Raw genomic sequence first — 26,862 nt, 5'->3', positions numbered from 1 at the left:
TTTCTTTCTTTCTTTCTTTCTTTCTTTCTTTCTTTCTTTCTTTCTTCAAGATGCCTGATTTACCAACTGCGTTGTCTCCTCACAGGCCAGCTCTCCATGGCACAGCCTCCTGCTCCTCCTGCTCCTCCAGGCAGGCCCAAGATCTCAGTGGAGCTCCTGGGCTCCCTGGTGTTTTGTAGGTGTACTTTTGATGTTTCCCCCACAAACACCTCAGTAGGATTTCTGATAGCCTGGTCTAGGCTTTCTTCCCAAGAAATCAAAGAAGAGCTGAGACAGGAGAGCACTCTTCAGGCGTTCTCGCTTTTAGAGCTTGATGGCATAAATCTCAGACTTGGAGATACGGTATGTACAAACAAAATTGATTTTCAAAAATAGATTTCAAACCAAGCATTGAAAGCTCTTTTGTACTCAACATATAAAGCAGTGAAGTCTTGGCTTTTCATTTTCTTCTGCTTGGCAATTGTACTAATTCTAGTAACATCTATATCTACATCTATATCTGTATCCGTATCTGTATCCGTATCCGTATCTATACCTATACCTAACCATATACACACACACTATATATATATATATATATATATAGTACTATCCTTTTTTGAGGATCAAATAGCTAATAATTTATGATAGAATTTTTCTTGAATTTTAAGCAAGTATGAAAACTATTTAATACTTTTTAAATATAATTTAATTTATTTTATCCTATGTGTGAGTGTTTTGCCTGTAAGTGCATGCACCATGTGTGCATTGGATGTCCATGCAGTTCAAAAAGGGTATTAGATCCCCCAAATCTGGAATTATGGGTAGCTCTAAACAACCATGAGGTTGCTAAAAATAGAACTTGAGTCCTCTGCAAGAGCAGCAAGTACTCTTAACTGCTGGCCTTCTCTTTACCCCTTGGCCCTTAATTTTATAATTTACTAACAACTACATTAAAGATTAAAAGATAATTTGCATGTTTCTTTATAACATCATTACCAAGTGATTATTTCTTAACTGTATTCATAGATATTCTGCAGTGCTGCCGTCTTTTACTTGGAGAAACCAGATGTGCAAAGTATAGCGGTGGAAAGCCAGGAATTTTTTGCTGGAATTAAGGTGTGTAGCATCGAGTATGAACTAGAAAGGTTAATTTCTTACTTTTTTAAATTTTATTTTTATTAATTAGGTATTTTATTCATTTACAGTTCAAATGCTATCCCAAAAGTCTCCCAGACCCTCCCTCCTCCAACTCCCCTACCCACTCACTCCCACTTCTTGGCCCTGGCATTTCCCCGAACTGAGGCATATAAAGTTTGCAAGGCCAAGGGGCCTCTCTTCCCAATGATGGCCAACTAGGCCATCTTCTGATACATATGCAGCTAGAGACACGAGCTCTGGGGGTACTGGTTAGTTCATATTGTTGTTCCACCTATAGGATTGCAGATCCCTTTAGCTCCTTGGGTACTTTCTCTAGCTCCTCCATTGGGAGCCCTATGTTCCATCAAATAGCTGACTGTGAGCATCAACTTCTCTGTTTGCCAGGCCCCGGCATAGCCTCACAAGAGACAGCTATATAAGGGTCCTTTCAGCAAAATCTTGCTGGTGTCTGCAATGGTGTCAGCTTTTGGAAGCTGATTATGGGATGGATCCCTGGGTATGGCAGTCTCTAGATGGTCCATCCTTTCCTCACAGCTCCAAACTTTGTCTCTGTAACTCCTTCCATGGGTGTTTTGTTCCCAATTCTAAGAAGGGGCAAAGTGTCCACACTTTGGTCTTCGTTCTTCTTGAGTTTCATGTGTCTTGTATCTTGGGTATTCTAAGTTTCTGGCTAATATCCACTTATCAGTGAGTATATATCATGTGAGTTCTTTTGTGATTGTGTTACCTCACTCAGGATGATGCCATCCAGGTCCATCCATTTGCCTAGGAGTTTCATAAATTCATTCTTTTTAATAGCTGAGTAGTAGTCCATTGTGTAAACGTACCACATTTTCTGTAACCATTCCTCTTTTGAGGGGCATCTGGGTTCTTTCCAGCTTCTGCCTATTATAAATAAGGCTGCTATGAGCACAGTGGAGCATGTGTCCTTCTTATTAGTTGGAATATCTTCTGGATATATGCCCAGGAGAGGTATTGAGGGATCCTCGGGTAGTACTATGTCCAATCTTCTGAGGAACTGCAAGACTGATTTCCAGAGTGAGTGTACAAGCTTGCAATCCCACCAAAAATGGAGGAGTGTTCCTCTTTCTCCACATCCTTGCCAGCATCTGCTGTCACCTGAAATTTTGATATTAGCCATTCTGACTGGTGTGAGGTGGAATCTCAGGCTTGTTCTGATTTGTGCTTCACTGAAGATTAAGGATGTTGAACATTTTTTCAGGTACTTCTCAGCCATTCAGTGTTCCTCAGGTGAGAATTCTTTGTTTAGTTCTGAGCCCCATTTTTTAATGGGGTTATTTGATTTTCTGGAGTTCACCTTCTTGAGTTCTTTATATTTATTGGATATCAGTCCCCTATCTGATTTAGGATAGGTAAAGATCCTTTCCCAATCTGTTGGTGACCTTTCTGTCTTATTGACGGTGTCTTAAGCCTCACAGAAGCTTTGTAATTTTATGAGGTCCCATTTGTCGTTTCTCCATCTTACAGCAAAAGCCATTGCTGTTCTATTCAGGAATTTTCCCCTGTGCCCATATCTTCGAGGCTTTTCCCCACTTTCTCCTCTATAAGTTTCACTGTCTCTGGTTTTATGTGGAGTTCCTTGATCCACTTAGATTTTACCTTAGTACAAGGAGATAGGAATGGATCAATTCACATTCTTCTACATGATAACTGCCAGTTGTGCCAGCACCATTTGTTGAAAATGCTGTATTTTTTCCACTGGATGGTTTTAGCTCCCTTGTCGAAGATCAAGTGATCATAGGTGTGTGGGTTCATTTCTGGGTCTTTAATTCTATTCCATTGGTATACTTCTCTGTCGCTATACCAGTACCATGCAGTTTTAATCACAATTGCTCTGTAGTACAGCTTTAGGTCAGGCATGGTGATTCCACCAGAGGTTCTTTTATCCTTGAGAAGAGTTTTTGCTATCCTAGGTTTTTTGTTATTCCAGATGAATTTGCAGATTGCCCTTTCTAATTTGTTGAAGAATTGAGTTGGAATTTTGATGGGGATTACATTGAATATGTAGATTGCTTTTGGCAATATAGCCATTTTTACTATATTGATCCTGCCAATCCATGAGCATGGGAGATCTTTCCATCTTCTGAGATCTTCTTTAATTTCTTTCTTTAGAGACTTGAAGTTCTTATCATACAGATCTTTTACTTCCTTAGTTAGAGTCACGCCAAGGTATTTTTATATTATTTGTGACTATTGTGAAGGGTGTTGTTTCCCTAATTTCTTTCTCAGCATATTTATCCTTTGTGTAGAGAAAGGCCATTGACTTGTTTGAGTTAGTTTTATAACCAGCTACTTCACTGAAGCTGTTTATCAGGTTTAGGAGTTCTCTGGTGGAATTTTTAGGGTCACTTATATATACTATCATATCATCTGTAAAAAGTGATATTTTGACTTCTTCCTTTCCAATTTGTATCCCCTTGATCTCCTTTTGTTGTCATATTGCTATGGCTAGGACTTCAAGTACAATGTTGAATAGGTAGGGAAAAAGTGGGCAACCTTGTCTAGTCCCTGATTTTAGTGGGATTGCTTCCAGCTTCTCACCATTTACTTTGATGTTGGCTACTGGTTTGCTTTAGATTTCTTTTATCATCAATTAGGTAAGGGCCTTGAATTTTTGATCTTTCCAAGACTTTAATCATGAATGAGTGTTGGATTTGGTCAAACGCTTTCTCAGCATCTAAGGAGATGATCATGCGGTTTTTGTCTTTGAGTTTCTTTATATAGTGGATTGCATTGATGGATTTCAGTATATTAAACCATCCTTGCATCCCTGGAATGAAACCTACTTGGTCAGGATGGATGATTGTTTTGATGTGTTCTTGGATTCGGTTATGGAGAATTTTATTGAGTATTTTTGCATTGATATCCATAAGGGAAATTGGTCTGAAGTTCTGTATCTTTGTCGGGTCTTTCTGTGGTTTAGGTATCAGAGTAATTGTGGCTTCATAGAATGAATTGGATAGTGTACCTTCTGCTTCTATTTTGTGCAATAGTTTGGGAAAAACTGGAATTAGATCTTCTTTGAAGGTCTGATAGAACGCTGCAGCCCATCTAGTCCTGGGCTGTTTTTGGTTGGGAGACTATTAATGACTGCTTTTATTTCTTTAGGGGATATAGGACTGTTTAGATCATTAACCTGATCCTGATTTAACTTTGGTACCTGGTATCTGTCTAGAAATTTTTCCATTTCATCCAGGTTCTCCAGTTTTGTTGACTTTAGCCTTTTGTAGAAGGATCTGATGGTATTTTGGATTTCTTCTGAATCTGTTGTTATGTCTCCCTTTTCATTTCTGATTTTGTTAATTAGGGTGCTATTCCTGTGTCCTCTAGTGAGTCTGGCTAAGGGTTTATCTATCTTGTTGATTTCCCAAAGAAACCGGTCCTCCTTTGGTTGATTCTTTGAATAGTTCTTCTTGTTTCCACTTGGTTGATTTCACCCCTGAGTTTAATTATTTCCTGCTGTCTACTCCTCTTGGGTGAATTTTCTTCCTTTTGTTCTAGGGCTTTTAGGTGTGTTGTCAAGCTTCTAGTGTGTGCTCTCTCTAGTTTCTTTTTGGAGGCACTCAGAGCTATGAGTTCCCTCTTAGGAATGCTTTCATTGTGTCCCATGAGATTGGGCATGTTGTGGTTTAATTTTCATTAAACTCTAAAAAGTCTTTAATTTCTGTCTTTATTTCTTCCTTGACCAAAGTATCATTGAGTTGAGTTTTGTTCAGTTTCCATGTGAATGTTGGCTATCTATTATTTATGTTGTTATTAAAGATCAGCCTTAGTCCGTGGTGGTCTGATAGGATGCATGGGATGATTTCAATATTTTTGTATCTGTTGAGGCCTGTTTTGTGACCAATTATAAGGCCAATTTTGAAAAAGGTACCATGAGGTGCTGAGAAGAAGGTATATCATTTTGTTTTAGGATAAAATGTTCTGTACATATCTGTTAAGTCCATTTGTTTCATCACTTCTGTTAGTTTCACTGTGTCCCTGTTTAGTTTCTGTTTCCACGATCTGTCCATTGATGAAAATGGTGTGTTGAAGTCTCCCACTATTATTGTGTGAGATGCAATATGTGCTTTGAGCTTTACTAAAGTTTCTTTAATGAATGTGGCTGCCCTTGCATTTGGAGCATAGATATTCAGGATTGAGAGTTCCTCTTAGAAGATTTTACCTTTGATGAGTATGAAGTGCCCTTCCTTGTCTTTTTTGATGACTTTAGGTTGGAAGTCGATTTTATCAGATATTAGAATGGGCACTCCAGCTTGTTTCTTCAGTCCATTTGGTTGTAAAATTGTTTTCCATCCTTTCACTTTGAGGTAGTGTCTGTATTTCTCCCTGAGATGGGTTTCCTGTAAGCAGCAAAATTTTGGGTCCTGTTTGTGCAGCCAGTCTGTTAGTCTATGTCTTTTTACTTGGGAATTGAGTCCATTGGTATTAAGAGATATTAAGGAAAAGTAATTGCTTCTTCCTGTTATTTTTGTCGTTAGAGTTGGCATTCTGTACTTATGGCTGTCTTCTTTTAGGTTTGTTGAAGTATTACTTTCTTGCTTTTTCTAGTGCATAGTTTCTGACCTTGAATTGTTCGGGGTTTTTTTTTTTTTTCTGTTATTATCCTTTGAAGGGCTGGATTTGTGGAAATATATTGTGTGAATTTGGTTTTGTCATGGAATACTTTGGTTTCTCCATCTATGGTAATTGAAAGTTTGGCTGGGTATAGTAGCCTGGGCTGGCATTTTTGTTCTCTTAGTGTCTGCATAACATCTGTTCAGGATCCTCTGGATTTCATACTCTCTGGTGAAAAGTCTGGTGTAATTCTAATAGGCCTGCCTTAATATACTACTTGACCCTTTTCCCTTACTGCTTTCAATATTCTATCTTTATTTAGTGCATTTGTTGTTCTGATTATTATGTATCAGGAGTAATTTCTTTTCTGGTCCAATATATTTGGAGTTCTGTAGGCTTCTTGTATGTTCATGGGCATCTTTTTCTTTAGGTTTGAGAAGTTTTCTTCTATAATTTTGTTGAAGATATTTGCTGGCCCTTTAAGTTGAAAATCTTCATTCTCATCTTCTCCTATTATCCATAGGTTTGGTCTTCTCATTGTGTCCTGGATTTACTTGATGTTTTGTGTTAGGATCTTTTTGCATTTTGTATTTTCTTTGATTGTTGTGCCGAAGTTCTCTATGGAATTTTCTGTACCTGAGATTCTCTCTTCCATCTCTTGTATTCTGTTGCTGATGCTCACGTCTATGTTTCCAGATTTCTTTCCTAGGGTTTCTATCTCCAGCGTTGCCTCACTTTGTGTTTTCTTTATTCTGTCTACTTCCCTTTTTAGGTCTTGTATGGTTTTGCTCAATTCCATCACCTTTTTGGTTGTGTTTTCTTGTTTTTCTTTAAGGACTTCTGCCTGTTTGGTTGTGTTTTCCTAATTTTCTTTAAGGACTTGTTCCTCTTTAGCAGTGTTCTCCTGTATTTCTTTAAGTGAGTTATTAAAGTCCTTCTTGATGTCCTCTACCATCATCATGAGATATGCTTTTAAATCTGGTTCTAGCTCTTTGGGTGTGTTGGGGTATTCAGACTGGCTGAGGTTTGGGTGCTGTGTTCTGATGATAGTGAATGGTCTTGGTTTCTGTTAGTAAGATTCTCACAATTGCCTTTAGCCATCTGGTAATCTCTGGAGTTAGTTGTTATAGTTGTCTCTGGTTAGAGTTTGTTCCTCCCTTGATTCTGTTAGCCTCTATCAGCAGAACTGGGAGACTAGCTCTCTCCTGAGTTTCAGTGATTAGAATACTCTCTGCAGGCATGCTCTCCTCTTGCAGGGAAGGTGCACAGATAGCTGGCTTTTGGACCTGCCTCCTGGCAGAAGACGAAGGCTCGAAACAGGGCTTGTCCCAGAAATTGTGTAGCTTCTGTAGTAGGCACTCTCCTCTACACAGTCTAGTCTCTGAGAGATCCCGGACCAGAGATGGCTCCCCCAGGTGCTCCAGCAAAGTCCTCCTGGGCAAGGTAGACATTTCTCCTCTGGCAGGGAAGGTGCCCAGATGTCTAGAGCCCAAAACGGGTTCTGCCTCAGAAGCTGTGTGGCTTCAGCCTGTCCCAGAAGCTGTTAGCTTCTATAGTCCACACTCTCACTTTTGCAGACTAGTCTCTGAGGGATCCGGGAACCAAGATGGCTCCCCCAGGTGCTCATGCAAAGCGTGAAAGATTATTTTCTATAGTTTGCCCATGATGGTTCCTGAGCCTCATCATAGACTCAATCAGAAAGTCTAGTCTAAATTTTCATTTTTTGAAGAACCACCTGGAAAATTCTCATGTACAACAAAGCTGGAAGATACATGGGAATAAGCTGAATTTGAGTTGTTCTTTCACTTAAGATGGCACTGTGTCCCAGTAAACTAATCACGGATTAAATAACAATGTATGTCAAAATTGTATTTACTGTATCATAGCATAGCAATAAGCACACTGTGGAATATAGATGTTTACTCTTTGTGACCCATTCCTTACTGGGAGCTGTAGATGGCTGCCACTACCTATCATCATGAGGAATATTGAAGAATATTGCCAGTCTCAGGAAAGATAAATAATTCAAAGTATAACTTCTACTGAATGTAAAATTGAACAGCATGATTAAAGTAAAGCCTCCCAAGTCAAGCCATCAAATTCATGGATTTGTGAGAAAGAAGGACTAAAGCTCAAATTAGAATAAGTCGAAGTCTCTATTTTCATAAGTCATTCTACTTGATATTGTATTAGGCATTATCAGAATGCTGCTATTTGGTTATTGTAAATGTTTTGAAGAGGAGTACCAGATGAAGGGCTAGCACCTGGGACTTAAGCTAAAAAGACTCACACTTCTGGGCTTTATGCATTGCCATGATTGTGCTAACTAAACAACATAGTTGTTTTGATTACTGCTGGTCACAGGAGTAATCTAGAGAGCCACACATTCTTCTTACAGCTTAGGGAATCACAGGCAGTACAGAAAGATGGAAGCTGGGAGAGAAACACCATGGTGGGGGGCGGGGAGTCACTAATGGAATTGGAGATTGCATGGGATTCATTTCTCCTTCAAAGACAATATGGGAGATTAGTCAACTGTGAGAACAGGATGAAAACCTTTGTGTAGCTAGTGTCCATGCACACACAGATCCCAGGTAAAGAAGACTGAATTACATTGTCAGAAGTTCTAGCAGTGGGAGGGCAAGGAGAGCTCTGACCCTGGGAGCACAGTAACTTTTGCATCTGCATTGGTAGGTACACAGCTAAACAATGTCAGTGGTGAGCCACTGTTTCTTATTAGACTAACAAAGTAATTCCATTAAGAAGGAATTCTTAGCCGGGTGAGGTGGCACACACCCTTAATCCCAGCGCTCTGGAGGCAGAGGCAGGCAGATTTCTGAGTTCGAGGCCAGCCTGGTCTACAACAAAGTGAGTTCCAGAACAGCCAGGGCTAGACAGAGAAACCCTGTCTTGAAAAACCAAAAAAAAAAAAAAAAAAGAAAAAAAAAAGAAAAAAAGAAAAAGAAGAAGAAGCAATTCTTAGAGGCTCTCGCCCAGTGGATTCAGACAGATACAGACACCTACCCACAGCCAAACAGTGGATGGAGCTTGGGGATTCAGAAAAATAGGAAGAAAGATTGCAGGCCCTGAGTTGGGGATAGGAACTCCACAGGAAGACCAACAGAATCAACTATCCTGGATCCTGGATCCTGGATCCTTGGGGCTCTCTGAGTCTGAACCAACAACCAAAGAACATACACAGGCTGGATCTAGGCCTACCTTCACATATATAGTAGATTTGCAGCTCGGTCTTCATGTGGGTCCCTAACAACTGCAGTGGGGGTGTTGGCAAAAGCTGTTGCCTGTCTGTGGGATATGTTCTTCTAGCTGGGCTGCCTTGTCTGGCCTCAGTGGAAGAGGTAGTACCTATCCTCACAAAGACTTGAAGTACTGGGGGGTGGAGGTGGGAGATGGGGGTGGTAAGGATAACCAGGAAGGGATCCCTACCCACTCAGAGGAGAAGCTGAGGGGGGACTGGGGAAGGACTGTGGGAGGGGGTTACCCAGAGGGGGGAAGTGATCAGGATGTAAGGTGAGTAAGTTAAAAAAATAAATTAAATTAAAAAAAAGAAGCAAGTCTTCTGAGAGACAGTTAAGACTTGAGGCTGTGGGGAAAACAACAAAAGATCCCTGCTTCCACATATGACTGCCTGGTGGACTGGAGCGGACTCAGGTTGTAGCAATACATCCCAGGAAGTCTAACTTAGAAGGCAGATGGTCAGAAACAAGCTGAGGAGTGGAGTAGTGAAGGTGATGACATTTTGGCTTATGTATTAAGCAGATACATACATCTCAGTGGTGACAATATCTCCTTGAGATTCACCAGGTTCTTCTCTGGTTGTGTCAGTGAGCATCAGCAAACCAATGAGGAAGAGGCACAATCTCTCATCTTTCATTCTCCAGAAGGAGTGAAGCAGCCTAGTCACATGCATGTCCAACCTTTATTGGGAAAACTGCTGAGCCTAAACTCAGAGTGGGGCTGGCACTGGAACTCTCTGGAAGCTACTGCAAAGAGACTTGTATTTTTTACTGGTTTGATGTTAACTGACCTTGTTTACTTAAATAAAACTGGATGATTAAGTTATTAAAGGCTCCCTAAGCAAAAGATAGCCTACTGGGGTAACAAAAACAAAGCAAAACAAACAAACAAACAAAAAACCCAAAAAAATGTGTCTTCAAAATTAACTCCTAAAAATACATTCTATTTGAACTTAAATGCTATATTTTCTCCTGCTAGTTAAAACCTGAACTGGACACTATATCAGAAGATGGAAAGGAATACCAGCTGAAGATAGAGAGTACAATTCCTATTGTTTGCTCGGAGTTTAGTGAGCTTGATCAAGGATGCAAAATCTCATTAAAACTGAAAACCATTGAACAAGGTAACACACTTCGTTCATTTTGCTTTACTACCTTTCAAGAAATAACTGATCATTGTTCTGTTTTCCAGAGAGTCCCTGGGATGTCATCACATAAGAAAAAATGATCCTTGCTTACGTCAAACAATAGCTGCAACATATTAATGATCTGATACAAGGTTGCGCGGATGATTGGCAAAGCAATTTATGTTGTTTTTTATTTTCTTCCTTTCGGGGCTGAAACATACTAGTGATCTATCTGCTCTGTGATATCATTTGCCCTCTTTCTTTTCCCTCTACGTCTTCCTAACTGATCACTCTTCTTCTCCTCAGTCTCCTACCTTTTCTTCTCTTTGCCTTGTTTTCAGAGATGGGGGCAACTCTACAGTTTTCCAAATTGCCTTTACTGAAAATATTCTTTTGTGTTGTACTCAAGAGTTGAAGCTTAGGAAACACAGGTCTCATAATGAGTTCTTCACACTTCTCTCCCCAATGTAAGCTTCATGTGGGATATTTTGTCTTAATGTTCTTCATATAAATGACTAGTCCCATGGATACCATGATGCATGACCATTTATAGATGACTATTAAGGCAATATAGAGAGGGAAGTCTCTCCCTAGAGCAAGATAGAATAGCCAAGAGAGCAAATTGTGTATAGCTCTGGCTGCATTGCTTGAGTTCTTTCCAAGTTTCTCAAGTGCTCTGACCAAAACAAGAGATTTTTCTGATTAAAACAGAACCTTGTAAAGAAAAATGACAATTCTGTTTGCATAGCATACATTCTTCATAGGATAAAGCATTTTCATTAGAGCCTCAAACACAGGGTATCTGGGTGTTGATGGCCTTATACCACCTAATTGAATCAGTGAAGTGAAAGATTAGCAGGCCCAGGTTAGTCTCCTGCCTGATGTATACAAATAAATAAATTTAAATTTGAATAGGTGAATCAAAAGGCATAAAAAGAAACTGAAAGGTGCCATGCTAAATGATTTAACAACTACATATGCTCAGAAGATACCTACCTGAAGGCTGGGTACAATGGGCTTGTGAATTTGATTACAGCTCAGACCTTTGACACAATTCCAGTTCAAGCTTCTCCTGGGAAGCATAGAGACACATATTACTGAAACTCTCTAAATTATGCTATGCAAAAATTTCTCTTGACTAGAAGTATACTTTCAAATATACTTGCACACTCTAGGTTTCTTTAATTAAGGCAATTATTGATATAATAATAAAGAACAGCATAAATATGCTCTTATAGCACACATATATATGATTTTTTAAATTAAAAGTTGCCCTCCCTATTCCTAGAGATAAAGTTCTGATTTCATTCTGCATATTTTTCCCTTCTCTTCTGCCCTGTGTTTCCAATGACGGAGAACATGTCTACACATTTTTACAGAGGCTGAGCAGCTGTGGTACAGGCATCATGAGAACAACCTTGGCCTTCATACTGAAAATTTGAGAAATGCAATCATAGACTGTACCTGAGCCAGACATGTTCCACACTCTCCTCGGGGAGCTAGCTAAGGAATTTGAATGTTATCTTTTATGTGTATGAGAAAAATGTGTATTTTCTAGGAAAATAAAAAGGGAAATATAGGCCAGGCAGTGGTAGCACACACCTTTAATCCTAGCACTTGGGAGGCAGAAACAGGTGGATCTTTGATTTGAGGCCAGCCTGGCCTACAGACCTAGTTTCAGAGAAACCATGTCTAAAGGAAGAAAGTAAGAAACAGAGAGAGAGAGGGAAAGGGGGAGGGGGAGAGGGAGAGGAAGAGGGAAGAGAGGGAGGGGGAGAGAGAGGGAGAGGAAGAGGGAGGAGAGGGAGGGGGAGAGAGAGGGAGGAGAGGGAGAGGGAAAGGGGGAGAGAGAGAGAGAGAGAGAGAGAGAGAGAGAGAGAGAGAGAGAGAGAGAGAGAGAGAGAGAGAGAACATTTTACCTGGGATCTTGAGCCCAGTACAGTGTATTTTTATGCAACTACTATAATTTTGTACCTGTAAAATCCACGTGGGTGAAAAGAAGACAGTTTTTACAATTAATTTCTTCCTTCCGAGGTCTCAGGAAGGCTTTGTAGTCCTGAGTTGAATTTGAAAACTTGCTTCTTTAAAACCCAATTTGGGGGCATGTTCTTTCATTTATGTGAAGAACAGAAATTATGCAAATAAGCTATGCCATTTTTTAAAGTTCTGTTTCATTTTTTGTTACTCTTTTCTCTCAAGATTATTTTCTTTTTTCTTTGTTACTTAAGCAGAAGGCCATTTTGAAGTTCTGAATATATTCTGATGCTTATGAGGGGAAATAAGTTTATTACTCATGATCATCTTCACATCATTTTCTTACTGGATGTCGAAATTTATGCTTCATAGCATGTATACATTTATGGTGATAAAATATTCTACTAAAATATTTATTGCCTTCTCCTACCTGCTATTTATTGCTTTTGAATTTTATCTAAATGCACATATATTTATAACTTTATTAAAAATAGTTTTGTGCTTGTATGTATACATATTAAAAATTAATATTTATAAAGATCAAGTAAATTTAGTAGCTTTATTTTAATTTAAACAAGTATTACAGGGATTTTCAAAGAAAAAAATTTAAGAATAATATTTTAGTCTGTTTCTTATCAACCAAGTAACTACATTTGATTTGTATATGTCTTTTAAAAAAACTTTTAAAAATTTTTTTCTTCCTAAATAGGTAAAGAACACCTTGGTTTAAATTTGGCATTGTCTTCCTGCCATGTGGATCTTCACCAGAACTCTTGTGCCAATGGAATATGCAGCCAGGCTGTATTGTACTACACTGCTGTGACAGACTTTTCCCGGGATGGAGACAGAGTTACAGACATCATTGTGGAACCTATAGTCAATGATGTTTTCCTGTGGGACAGATACGCTCCAGACAGCATCCAGGTTGACTAATCAGAAAAATAACATTTATAACTTAAGATTTAAAAGATACAGTTGTGCCAACAATTACTTTTTTATTTATAAATTATCTGAGGACATGGATGGGTAAAAGGCTAAGTTTACTTTCTTGTCTTCTAGAAGACTCAAGTTTAGTTGCTAGTGTCATCTGAGGCAGCTAACAACTGCCTATAACTTCTGCTCTAGGAGACCTGATCCCTGCTTCAAGTCTCTATGGTCACCTGTTCACACTTGGCATTTATACACATCAGATGCATATAGAAATAAATAATCTTAGTGTTTACTTAATATTTTTTTATTTTAAACAATTCCATATTCAGTAACTATAAAAATAATAATTTATTGAATATAAATTTCCATTGATAAATAACTTACTAGCTGGCAATCCATGTTAACATTTAAATATATTCTTCTTCTTCAGATCAAAGTCAAGGATGTGCCATCTGCTTACTGCTATTCATTTACTGACCCACACATAATTACCTTTGATGGCAGGTAATGTTCTGATCTTTTCTTCTTTCAGTGACTTTTGTTTTCTTTGTTTCTTTTTGCCATGTTTTGTTTTAAATGTCATACTCTTTTATCATTTATCTTTTCAATGATTTGCACTTTTACTGGTTTGCTTCTAGATATTAGTGTATTTGTGTAGAATATTTTTGCCTTGATTCCAGTCCCTAGTAAATAATGCAGACAACTAGCGGGCCTGAATTTTTGGAATACTATAAGTTAAGATGTATTGGAGATTATTTCAAATGCACATAATCATTTGTGCTTGGCCACCTGCTTACTTTTGGTATTAAATCATTTATTTTCACTGAGAGAATTTACTGTGGTGTATGTTTATAGAATTACAAAATAATTTATGAGACTTGGGTGAAATAACTAAGCTAATTCATTAAATTTATTTTAATACTAATTACTTTTAATTAATGATAAGAATGTTGATTTTCAAAATCGATTTTTTTTTCCTAACATAAAATCCTTTATGGTTGTTTCTGGAATTTAAGTAAAGTGTCCAAAGTAATGAAAAAGATACTGTCTTAGTTAGGGTTTTACTACTGTGAAAAAACACCATGACCAAGGTAACTCCTATAAGGACATTTAATTGAGGCTGGCTAACAGGTTCAGAGGTTCAGTCCATGATCAAGAAGGCAACAACATGGCAGCATCCAGGCAGGTATGGTACAGGAAGAGCTAAAAGTTCTTCATGTTCATCTGAAAGCTGCTAGCAGAATACTGGCTTCCAGGCAGCTAGGATGAGGGTCTTAAAGCCCACACCCACAGTGACACACCTACTCCAACTGGGCCACTCCTTCTAGTAGTGCCACTTTCTGGGCCAACCATATACAAAGCATCACAGATATCAAAACGATACTGCTTACTCTCTGCATAGGAACAGTTAAGCTTAGTGATGCTGTTCTGGAGGCCTCCTGATGCTAAGACATCCTTAAGAAGAGAGACAACTCATTGTCTAGTAAAAACTTTCTTCATGATGCCTGACAGGTATTTTAAACATAGTGTGATAGCTGTCAGTAAGATTATTCCTGAGTGACATAGTGGTGGAACCCTCCACTATAAATAGCACTTCATACATTTTGATGAGTACTGAAAAGATGTCAGGACTCAGTTATGCAGAAGTCTACTATGGTTTGGAGACTTAGAAGCCTCCTCAGTGGGGAGTCCTCAAGAAAGCATAATCCTGATGTAGTTAATCTGTCTCCTTTCAGTGAGATTTCTTGTAAAATATCCAGGTGACAGGCCATGTTCTAAGTGCTGAGGGTAAGGCACTGAATGAAGACTTTCTTTGCCCTGATGCTCAGCTTTCGATAGGAGAAGAGATACAGACACATGATGCATGCCGACAATAGTAGTACTACAAATAAAACACTGTTGGGAGAAAATTAAAACAGACAGAAAATAAGAGAAGGAAATAGAGTTCATGATTTTATTAAAAGCATCTGGTTCCTGAAAGCTAATGAGTAACACCCACGTTGGAAAATACTTTCCAACAAGCAAGTGCCTGTGTACTCAGCAAGCAGATTCTCCTTTAAGAGTGAAGCCAGCTGGGTGGGTAAAAAGACAAGGAGTGATGTGGGAAAGAGTTAAGGTATTTGTGGACATTTCGAGTCATTCATGGACACCTATCAATCTTCAGACCCATAAACATGCTGAAAATACAAATTTCTTATTCTTAGAACAATATACATTGCCTGCTTATACATACACTAAAGAACTTTGTAATGCTATAGTTATATCGTTATAATATTTATCTTTACTCTTAATGGAGTTGACCTTTGTTCATACCAGAGTATATGACAACTTCAAGACTGGAACATTTGTCCTTTATAAGAGCATGTCACGTGATTTTGAAATCCATGTACGTCAGTGGAACTGTGGGAGCCTTCACTATTCTGTGTCATGCAACTGTGGCTTTGTTGCAAAAGAAGAAGGTGACATCGTTACTTTTGATATGTGCAGTGGCCAGTTACATGAATCCCCGTCATATTTATTTGTAAAGAACCAAGAGTCATCATCAAGCAATATCAGAATAACTGAATCTTATTTAGGAAGAAAAATCACGGTATGTGAACAGAAGTAAAAATTTAACATCAGAAGGAGTCTTGCTTTCGTAATTTTGGATGAACTTCTATTCATGTTTACAAATTAGGGACTGTTATGTTTTGCTATTAGTTTGCTGAACAAATTAGCACTTAGAAGGTAATGAATGAATATAATCAAAATATATTATATACATGTATGAGAATATAAAAATGAAAGAATCACTTTAGATTCATTCAGATATTGGACAAGAATCTTATATTTTCACCTATTATTCAAAATGGAACATATCCTGAAACCTAAATTGTTCCTTTAAAACATTTTAATATTCCAGTTCTGTGGATTATTCATAAAACTATTTGACAATGTCTAATGGATGTATATTAGATAAAATGACAATTAAAAATCAATTTACAGGAATAGCTAAGCAGTTTTTAAATAAATACAGTCTGTTACTCCTTCAGGAAGAAGCTGATAGATAAATGAAAAAGATTAAAAATCAAGCAAGGGGCACCAAATTATACTTTACAATTATTTTATTGTTAATCTTTTTGAAAATAATATTTCATATCAGTAAGCAAAATATTTGTTTCTTAAGGTCATATTCACCTTTTTATCTTTCAAAAATAAACTCTTGGTAAATATATTCAAACTGAAATAATTTTCAGTATGTTATGGTTTTATAACTTTTACTGAACTGTAATGTGCAAACAAAACATTATTTATCTGAATTCTGTCACCCACAGCCAAAATATGAATCATGAATTAGAAAAATCTTTGCTACATGTATAAAACGATAAATATATAAAACATTTATAGTTCTGATATATGTATGTATAGAATTAGTAGACAACCATAAACCTGAATAAAATCAAAAGGCACATGGTGTTGTGCTACATGGCTGCTATCCCAACACTTTAGAAGCCAAGGCAAGAGAATAGTGAGTGTAAGACAAGCCTGGGTTTCATAGCAATACTCTGTCAAAACTAAATAATAAGCAAAAACAAAAAGACAATTCACAAAGGCGTAACACTGAAATCTATGTCTAAATGTACAAATAATCAACAAAATATTGAAATACCTCATCAGTAATCAAATAAATAAAGAGCACTACCTTTCATATGATATTGCCAAAAATAAAGATAATGGGAAATCTAGTCCTTCTGGGGAACTTGATATGTCACTTCAGCAAACGTTTTACAGGAAATTTGCTCTAATGAAGTACTTAAGGATGTAGGTAACACCAGTGATGTCCATTGCATCTCTCCCTGTAAAGGGGCAGGGGCTTATAAGTCACCATAGGGGAGTTTAATAAAAAGCTAAACAAAATTAGACACATGGTAGAAGACATGGTCAAGAAAATGAGTAGGTTGGCATTTGTTGATTGGTAGGCAGAGATACTCACAAAATGCAGACTTAGAAATAGTTTTAACTGTCTTACTGAATAGATATGTAAGGTTTTAATATATGAAAAGAAATTTCCATAATAAGTACACACAATTTGTTTTAAATAAGGAGACAAGAAGGATGGATTACATTTAAACCAAAAAAAACAAATCCTGGTGATGTATCTTTGGTGCTTTTAGGAAAAGCCTTTCTTTCTTTCTTTCTTTCTTTCTTTCTTTCTTTCTTTCTTTCTTTCTTTCTTTCTTTCCTTCCTTCCCCCCTCTTTCTCTCTCTCTAGTTATACTTCCAGATGGTTATCCTCAGGACATTATCAGGACCAGGGGCAGAGCTCATTGTCAGATGGCACAGGCCATTAAGGTCATTTAGTCTCTTCTTGCTCTATTTGCCACTTTGCCAAGCAACTAAAATAACTTGGCTATTGATTGTGTTGCCTACTGGCAATAAAAGAATAGTGATTAACTTCAAGGACTTGTATTCCTCTCAAATTTTGTTTATTGGTGTAAATTAATGACTCGGCAGTGCAATTCTATACAGTATTACTACTATCAGAATGTGACTTTGTTAACATTGGCCTTACTAGTGTTAACTCCTTCAGTCTTATAAAAACATAACATTTTAATTATTAAAGAAGTCAAGAACCATTTGTTTCAATAAGTAGCTGATTTAATGGAGGCCTGCAGACAGTTAAGAGGACTGGGTTCTCTTTCAAGGGTTCAATTCCCAACACCCACGTGGTAGGCCACAACTGTCTATAACTCTAGTCTCAGAGACTCTCACTCCCTATTTTGGCCTCTGCAGGTACCAATCACACACATGATAAACAGACATACATGCTGGCAAAACATCCATTCATGCATATAAAATTAAAAATTAAAAGAATTGAAATTGTGACCAAATTTCAAATCAGCGTAATATGAAAAGGGATTCCTTTGAAATATAGTATTAAGTGAGAGTTGTCATGTAAAGATAAGTATTTCGTTATTTATATGTATAGAAAATGAACTTTCTTAAATCTTATATGACACTCTTTTTTTAACCCAGTGAATTCAGTATCTCAGAGTGGGTTTGCCTGCTTTCAGATTTGGTTTTCCTCTGGAGCGTTCATCCGCGCTGACCTCAGTGAGTGGGGTATGAGTATAACACTCCGAGTCCCTAGTTTAGATTACAGAAGCACATTAGGACTTTGTGGCACCTTCGATGAAAACCCAGAAAATGATTTCCATGACAAGAACGGGATCAAAATTGATCACGACGACAATTATATTGCTTTTATCAATGAATGGAGGTGAGAATTAAGCTATTACTCAGTTATTTCTGTGTTACCATGAAGCTTAAGCAGTGGCCACTCAATGTTCTGCTGTTTCACAATAGATTAGTGGAGAAAATGTTTTTGTTCAAATAACTATCCTGTCTTTCATCTGGAAGGCTTCAACCAGGAAGAAGCATGTTTGACAAAGTACCGGCTTCCTCACGGTTTCCTGCAAAACCATCCTACTGCAGCTGCTGGTTGGGTACTGCCATGCATCATCTACTTTCTCACCATCTGGACAGCAGATCTCACTTAGAAATGGCTTCCGGCTGCAAAGGCATCAAGCACCTTCAGTTCTCTTCCTTGATACCAGACCTAGATATCACCTCTGAATATATCAATTCCGAAGCTCTTGCTGGAAAACTAAGCCCTCATGTACCTAGAGAAGAAAATAATTTGAATTTCTTACTACAGAAAAATGCCCACCCAAACCTATCCAAACTGGACTTAAATTTACCGCATCCTGGTAATAAGATACTAAATCCTCCTGCATATTTAAGTGATGAGAGGCATACACAGGACCAGGAAATGAGGAAGAGTCTACAAAACAGATGGAAACGACAAAATGTGAAGGACTTTCATCCCGTCTATATTTTCCAGAGTCTTGGACAAGGCAACCTGGAAGAGTTTTCTTATTTTTTCCCTGAGGACCACACTGAGGACAGCCAGCCGGAGTTTGCCCCCTCGTGGCCCACAGCATCGGGCCTCACTGAATTCAGCGTCTTGGCAATCTGTCAGCAGACTCTAGCCAACTCCAGCATTGGAAGGCTCTGTCTTCCCTTTCTCGGCAGGACACTGAACCATGTTGTGGACATGTGTGTGAAGGATGTTCTGTTAAAGGATGACGTGAACTGGGCAGAGGGAGGAGTGGCCTTGTTAGAAAATGAATGTGAGAGACGCGTTTTAGAAGATGGAAAACGCAATGTAGAAGAAAACAGGAAGACAGTAGAAGGCATTCTGGAAGTGTTAAAATGTCCCAATTTATGCAGTGGACATGGAGAGTGTATGGGCTGGGGCTGTGTGTGTTCTCCAGGCTACAGTTCCTATGACTGCAGTCATTCGTATGGTATGCAAATGCTCTGAAACTTTGATATTGGGGATGGCGTGTGATTATGGACATGTCTTTGTCCTTAGTGTTTATTAAGATTACAGTGAAAGATATATTAGATTTTCTCCAAATGTTTCATCTTATTCAAATGCCAAAGCTATAGTCCGTGCAACTGCTTGTCTGATACCATACAACTTGATGGTCTCTTCCTGGCAGCTGTTAATCCTTTCCTGCTGATTTCATCTCTGTTGCTTTTCATAGGAAACGCCAGGCCACCCAGACACAAGACCTTTGCACTTAATTGGTACTTCTGTCTGCAGACAATAACCTTTCATCTAAACCTCATAGTATATTTTAAGCACTATTTTAGGCTATTTTATATTTTACTAAGTATGCTAATTTGCTCAAAATTGTTATTAAGTATATTTTGAGATCTCTTTTGTCAAAGTATTAATGTAAAAACTTCCTAGTAGTTTATCTCATACAACCCCATATTTTTTATCTCCGATGAAATAATTAATATAAAATTTCTGCACATAACTATAGAAATGTAGAAAACATATTTCTACATTTTATATTTTTTCACCCTTAAAAGAATCTATCTCAGCTTATAGTAAATTTTAAGTTATATGGAGGCTTCATTTGGTTTACTCCTATGCTTTGTGTAATGACACTATATGCAAATACATCAGTAAATAGACATGTTACAACTGTGACATGTTAAACTAATACAAATTTATGGGAGAAGTTTGAGAATCGTGAGGTTATAGCCTTATGATTTTCCCCTGATGGTTAGATGTTAGGTTTGCTTAGGTTTTGACAGGACTACGGCAGAGGAATATTGTTAACAGGCACACATCCATTTTAACAAGCAGATCTCACCGATGCAGGTAAGATGTCCTCACTAAGGCCACAACCGGAATAAGAGCCATATGAAAGTCACTTAGCTATGAGTTCTAAGAGAGACATTTCCTGTCAGTGATTAGTATACTCGCAGTTATCCTTGTGGGACAACAGAAATTGTGCAAAAACTGAAATAGGCGTATAAAATATACTCCTAAATGTGTGTATACATATATATACGTATATATTTATATTGCACTTTGATTAAAAATCTTTGTAATACTGAAATGATTTTTGAAATGTGAATATTGCACTGTAAAGTAAACTATTTTATTTCAAAAGCATAGCTTACCTATAATTCATCTATTTGGCACAAACTGATATGGCAAAACCAAGATGTATTTTAGGAATAATTTGTTAACATCTGCTCTTACTTAATAACAAATATTACTGAAACATTAGGGAAATGTGTGCTTGAGTGTTATCAGTTATGACAATGTTTTTGATGGTTAGCAATATCTATTTAAACACATCACGATTAAATGTTTAATTGGTTAATTGCATAAATAATGTTTTGAGTACATTTTGAAATGCTATTGGAACTATACTTTTAATTTAGACACTCAAAACCATTATGTGGTGTTTTTTTCTGTAATTTACAAAGCATGCGATGTTTATTATTATTACTTTTTCTCTAAAGAAATAGCTCCTGAAATTGCCGAGGTTGAGAATGCTGGATTCTGTGATATTCAGAAGAAGAACTGTGCCACAGTGAGGGTTTTTGGTCAAGGCTTCAAAGAGTCATTGTCCATCACGTGTGAAGTTACTAAACTGGAGGTATGGTAAGCACGGGCTTCGGGTGCACTGTTAATAACAATTGAGTTTGTGCCATTTTAGGTTAATTTTTTCTACCAAAGAGCAACAGGATCTCAGACTGTCAATCCACTGAGAGTTACAGGAAAATGACCACACTGCTTCACTAGATACGCTACTCTCTGATCATTACTAAGTATTTTACATCATTTTTATGAAGGCATTGGGTCATGGTTTTCAGTCATGATTAATAAAAACTAAAAGAACTTCAAGCTTACTATACAGATGCATCTATATTTCTTGAGCTGTAAACCACCATGAATGGTGATGGTTTTCAGCCAAGATGATCTAGCAGGGTGATTAAGATACCTGAATCTGCCCTTCCCAAGTGCAGACGGGGAATGACTGTGCTCACTGAGTCACCTCGCTTGCTCTGACTCTCAAATACCCTACCTGTCCCCCACCAGTTCTTTGTCTCTCAAGATTATTAAAGCAGAAATGTCATTCAGCTTGAATAGGAGCACATCTAAATATATGTTATTTTGTGAATTATACTCCATCTTTTTTTGCTATTCAAGTAAAAAAATTATTATGAGGACATGTTTTTAAATTTAGATGCTCATTTGGACAAGTTGAAAATTTAAAACCTGTTCTTGCATTCGTACTCTCTCTCTAAGTTGATGAAGTATGAATCTGGTGCCAGGACTTTGCTGAAGGAAACAGTTTTGGAAATACTGTGTAATTATGCCCAAGTGTGCACATTGCATCACATTATGCATGGGCTCTCAATATCAGAAGAGAGAAGATATGCGACTTTGGTAGATTTGTTGCTTTTAGATCATGCTACTAGTAAATGATTCAACAGAAGATAATTCTACAAATGTGTATTTTCTTGGAAAGTACATCCTGGGCTTATTTTTAAATGTGTCCTATGTGTCCTGATTTGATTTACTTTGCTCCCTTCCAAACATCCGTCAGAGAAATCTGGAAATCCCTAAAGATTATAATTAATTGTAAAAGAAAAAAAACAAGTTTCATCGCCAAATCCCAAGATAGCCTATGTAGCAAATATTTGTCAAATTTATAAAATGAGATAATGATATAATAGCAATATGTTTCCAATACTATATGTACTATTTTTGACTTTCTATTCATAGCAGTTATGCATTTTATTGTAATATAATTAATTTAAATGTTTCTGTTTCTTTCTGACTTTTCTAAACATTCAAGTTGATTTGCATTAAAATTATTTAGAGAGTATCTGGAATGTTATCATAATTCTAAAAATATGATCTGTATGAAGGTATTTAGAGAGTTTTGTTCATTTATTCTCTTGTGTTTCACCCACTTTTTCCATTATCTCTTTTATTCTCCTCAGTAATGAGTTCCCATTATCCCATATTTTTATAGTATTCTCTCCATATAATAACATGCGTTTAATGATAATTACTTTCTAGTTAATCCTCACTATATTTCTTTTGTACAAAGACACTCATATATATCTTTTATGTTTTGTGAAGAACAGACTATCATGGCTTACAGCTCTTTTCTACTTGTAAAGAATCTTTGATCTAGAAATCCACCTGCCCACTCATTTCTTTTATCCTTTCCTCTAAAAGTCAAGTCCAGCTTTTAAACTGCTGGTCCATAGTAGTAAATCCAAAAAGTAGTCCTGTAGGCAGAGGGTTCTTTCTGACCTAGGTCCTGATTCCTTTTGTAGGCACCTTAAACATTTCTCTTGTCTTCATTCTGCTCTACCATAGACCATGATGTTTTGTGCTTCCTTAATTTTACAATACTGGATTCTCCCACCATGTTAGATTTACCTCTCTCTTTTTCAGTTTTCATTAATTAAACAGAAGAACCCATTATCCCCCAGGATGAAAAAAATATGACACCCCTCTTCTGAAGCCTTTCTTGACTAGATTAGATTTGGAGCTTCTTTTGTATTATATCTTATAATCTCAATTTTCACAGAGAAATTATATACTCCATATCTGTTCTGTTATGTTTTGCCTCCGGAGAATACTAGTAGCTAGTATGTACATGTGCATAGGGCTAACCTCTTGGGACTGGATGGATATGGTTTAATACAGGATACATGTGAAATTCTCAAGAGTTAAAATATTTGCCAAGCAGTGATGGTGCACACCCTTAATCCCAGCACTTGGGAGGCAGAGACAGGCAGATTTCTGAGTTCGAGGCCAGCCTGATCTACCGAATGAATTCCAGGACAGCCAGGGCTACTCAGAGAAACCTTGTCTTGCAAAAACAAACAAACAAACAAACAAAATTAAGATATTTAAACTAAAAAAATAGTCTCAGTATATAATAAACATTCACAAAATGTTGTATATAAAAGATGCAGAATCAAATTTATTCATCACTTAGGGTTAACCTCTTCATAGAGGGCTAGAACTCATATCTTACTGTCTAGTTATTGGCTGCAGTCTGATTTCACAGAGAAAAACAAGAGATCCAACATGACTTAAGCAGGGCTATCATGACAACCTTGTCAGGGTATTTTTGTCATCCTTCCTCTGCTAGAGAAACTGACAGACCTGCTGTAACAGACTGTTCCTCTATAACTATAGATATCTGCACAACTGAGATGCTATCAATCAAAAGTCTTCAAAATGAGGTTATACTTTGTGCCATATAAACTGGAGTGATATCTCTTTCCTTCTAACCTGCAATGATGAAGCAATATCAAGTTGCATGACCAGTGCTATGTTTGAAAACCATTGTGCCATCAAAATGCAGTTTTATACATTTGAATATACATATGAATTCAGATGCCAACAAATACACCCTTCAAGTTTTCTATATAGTTATCAGTACCCAGAAAATCATTCTACCTCTTTATTTTCACAGACTAAGACATTTTACAGCACTACTAGATAGTACTCAAAGTATGGGGGAGGGGTGGCGAAGAAACTTTTACATAGAAAAATCTATTTACCATGTGACAAGTATGCACTCCATTACTTTCCTCTTGCTCTGAAATACATTTTGTGGTGAATGAGTTATATATTACTAACCTTGACAACTTTTTTGGATCAAATCTGTCAATAATGTATGCTTTGGAAGAAGGGTTGATTTTGTTTTTTAATTACCAAACTATGGTGTATACTTTTCTATTATTTTGAATAATATAAATATGAAAACTTACTTTCAACATAGTTTTCTAATTGTTTATCTGATTGTATGGGGTATATATATTTTAAATTTTCTTCATTGACTATATACAATTCAGTAATTATAAAATGCACAAAAACACTTCCACAATTCAGAACTAATTAATTGACTTTTTATTACTACTTCAGTATAACGGCAGTAAGTGGGTGCTTGAAACAAGTGTCTACACACAGGCAGTCTTTCAAAGTAGCAGAGTGGTTGACTGTCAGCTGTTCCCAAATGGCCAACATTTTGATACCATAGATCTGACAGCAGAGAAACCCTTGGCAAAGTTGCAATTAAAGGTAAAAAATACACGATATCATCCTATGCATAAATAAAATTTCATAGTGAATTGATTAGTCAGCATTTAGAAAAAAGTAATCTTACTGTAGAACTATATCTCATAGGTATCTAATGATGGTTACACATTCAGTAATTCCAAGATAATGATCATATATGATGGCACTTGTCAAGTTTGTGGCCCCTATGAAAATGATTCATGCACTATAAAGGTATGTATTTTTACTTTTTCATAGAATATAATACATATATTCACATGTCTTTTGCATATTTTTGTGCTTTTCCCAGATGTATGCTAGAAGTCAAGTTAAAAATTACTGAACTTCCTGTAACTCTGGTTGATTAAACAGGGACAGCGTTTCTCCTTTTAATGTCTTAAAGTGGCAGAATACTTCTCCCTGGTACTTTGAAGGAGGGGCTATGTTAAAGTAGTAAGCATTTGTAGTTCTAGCATTTAGGAGATGGAGGCAGGAGCATCCGAAGTATGAGGTTGTCCCACCCTAGAGAACAGCCTGGGCTACATCATTCCTTGCCTCTCTTCTCAGAAAGAAGACGAGAACCCCTCCCAAAGAATCAGAGACCAAAGTTCATGTTTAATTATTCACTCATGTGGTTCTACATCCATACTTTTTCAGTAAGATTTGTCATTGTGGTTAACTAATCTTTGTGTAGCAAATGATTTGTATTTGAAAAGGATTTATAATATGTATTTAATGCTTTTATTCTTTTTGTTTGCCTGTTTTCTGGTTTTATTTTTCTTTTGCTTATCTAGAAGGCTTCCTACATGGAAACTAATGCCTGGATAAGCACCAGGGACCTAATATCAGCCAACCCTTCAAAGGAAAGAACATAAATCCAGTGTACACACATAAGAGAACAATTTGTATACTTTTTTCTTGAGATAAGCATTCAGAATACGTCAAGAAGAAATGTTAGTTGTTGAAAACTTATTTGGGTTTTATTTTATCTGGAATATTTTGTTTCTGCCTGTTTAAAAATACTTTCAAAACTGTCTTGTCCTCTCAAGCTATTTGTTTTATTTCATAGAGCACTCTAAGTGCTAGCAAAGTAGTTGTCATAAAATGAGCAGAAATGGTAAACAAGTATGAGTCTTTTGAAGAAGCCAAGAGATGGCTGCTTTCTCCGTGTGCCAGCATTGCTCTCAGGGATGCCTTGTAACTATGTATTTTGAGGTGAAGTGATTGTGGTGTGGATCTGGGCTGGTGGTAGCATTTAAAGGATGGAATAGGCTACAAAGGGAAACAGAAGTCAGTTGTAAATTGATATCATTCTTTCAACTGTACAGGAAAATGCCAATTTTTTTATTAATAAAGCACTTCTTGGAGAGCTGACAGAGAAAACATTGCGGTTGTGTTTCCTGTTACTCATAAGCTATGCTATAATATTTCATGCCTTTCCTGCATTTTTTATTCTTCCAAAGTATTCCGTTTTTTAATACTATGAATAATTTGTTTTTGAAAATGTGTTGAGTTTATGAAAACTATGTCCAAATCCAAATATATATGCTGCTGTCTTTCTATTTCTAGATTCTATACATTAATTATAGGTATCTTATTGATTTTTTTCAAATTCTACTAGAATAATATTTGTATTATTGATGATTTCTGCTACACTGATGGAGACAAAAATCCTACCAGCTCTTGTTTGATTTGTAGACCTCAAACTTCAAATTCTACTTGGTCAGTTTTAGATGGTAAGTTTTTTTTATTAATTTAATAAATTTATAAATTTATTTGCGTTAAAAAGTCAAAGGACAGGAGTAAGTTTTTATATGTGTTCTTGAACACCAAATAACAAGACTTTGGCTAATAATAGGTTCATATGTGTTTATATCAAGTGATTTCATAGCTCTCTTAATTTGTGACTATACCCTCCATGGTGATACAATGATAAAACTGATAAATGATGTATATCTTAGAACTTACTCTAGTATTAAGTGATATAGTACTATATATAATTTATATCATCATACACTAATAGGCTATAAGATATGTATTTTAATATTTAATAATGAATATTTGAATACTTCATAGAAGAATGAAATGGGAATTCTTTATTCAGATACACATGATTTCCTATATCTAACTTCACTTTGTTCAGTTTTATGGCAAAGAAATCAACTATTTCAGCTCCAATCGACATGGATCTATCATTTGATATTTAAGTTATTTAGCCTCAGTACTCTATAAAGTGCCTTTCAATACCTCTCTTCTGTGACTTGATAAATACGCATACAAATAAGTTAAGGATCCACTTTTCTATCCAAAATGTACCACAAATAGTGGTCACATGTCATAAGATCTTCACTTTCCCAGGCCTATGGAATTTCATGTATATGTCTGAGTTCTTTCCTCGTGTGTGATCAGG

The 26,862-nt window shown here is 36.8% G+C and overlaps 1 protein-coding gene across 2 annotated transcripts in view; it reads left to right on the top strand.

Moving 5' to 3' along the window:
* Positions 1-26,862, top strand: part of Vwde (von Willebrand factor D and EGF domains) — a 68,526-nt gene that overhangs the window by 18,887 nt on the left and 22,777 nt on the right. The window contains exons 5-16 of one of the 2 annotated variants that reach the window (NM_001368871.1): positions 86-342; positions 1,009-1,098; positions 9,955-10,099; positions 12,786-13,000; positions 13,437-13,510; positions 15,323-15,596; positions 18,061-18,266; positions 18,407-19,356; positions 20,882-21,018; positions 24,321-24,476; positions 24,582-24,686; positions 26,074-26,188. In NM_001368871.1, coding sequence (NP_001355800.1) covers positions 86-342; positions 1,009-1,098; positions 9,955-10,099; positions 12,786-13,000; positions 13,437-13,510; positions 15,323-15,596; positions 18,061-18,266; positions 18,407-19,356; positions 20,882-21,018; positions 24,321-24,476; positions 24,582-24,686; positions 26,074-26,188 — 2,724 coding nt within the window. Of the gene's footprint in view, positions 1-85; positions 343-1,008; positions 1,099-9,954; positions 10,100-12,785; positions 13,001-13,436; positions 13,511-15,322; positions 15,597-18,060; positions 18,267-18,406; positions 20,470-20,881; positions 21,019-24,320; positions 24,477-24,581; positions 24,687-26,073; positions 26,189-26,862 lie in introns of those variants that run through there. The other variant, NM_001013757.2, reaches the window with a different exon arrangement.

This window comes from Mus musculus, chromosome 6, assembly GCF_000001635.26.
Source record: "Mus musculus strain C57BL/6J chromosome 6, GRCm38.p6 C57BL/6J".
NCBI lineage: Eukaryota > Metazoa > Chordata > Mammalia > Rodentia > Muridae > Mus > Mus musculus.
The sequence above is the reverse complement of the archived record's forward strand: the minus strand, read 5'-3'. Positions and strand labels throughout refer to the sequence as shown.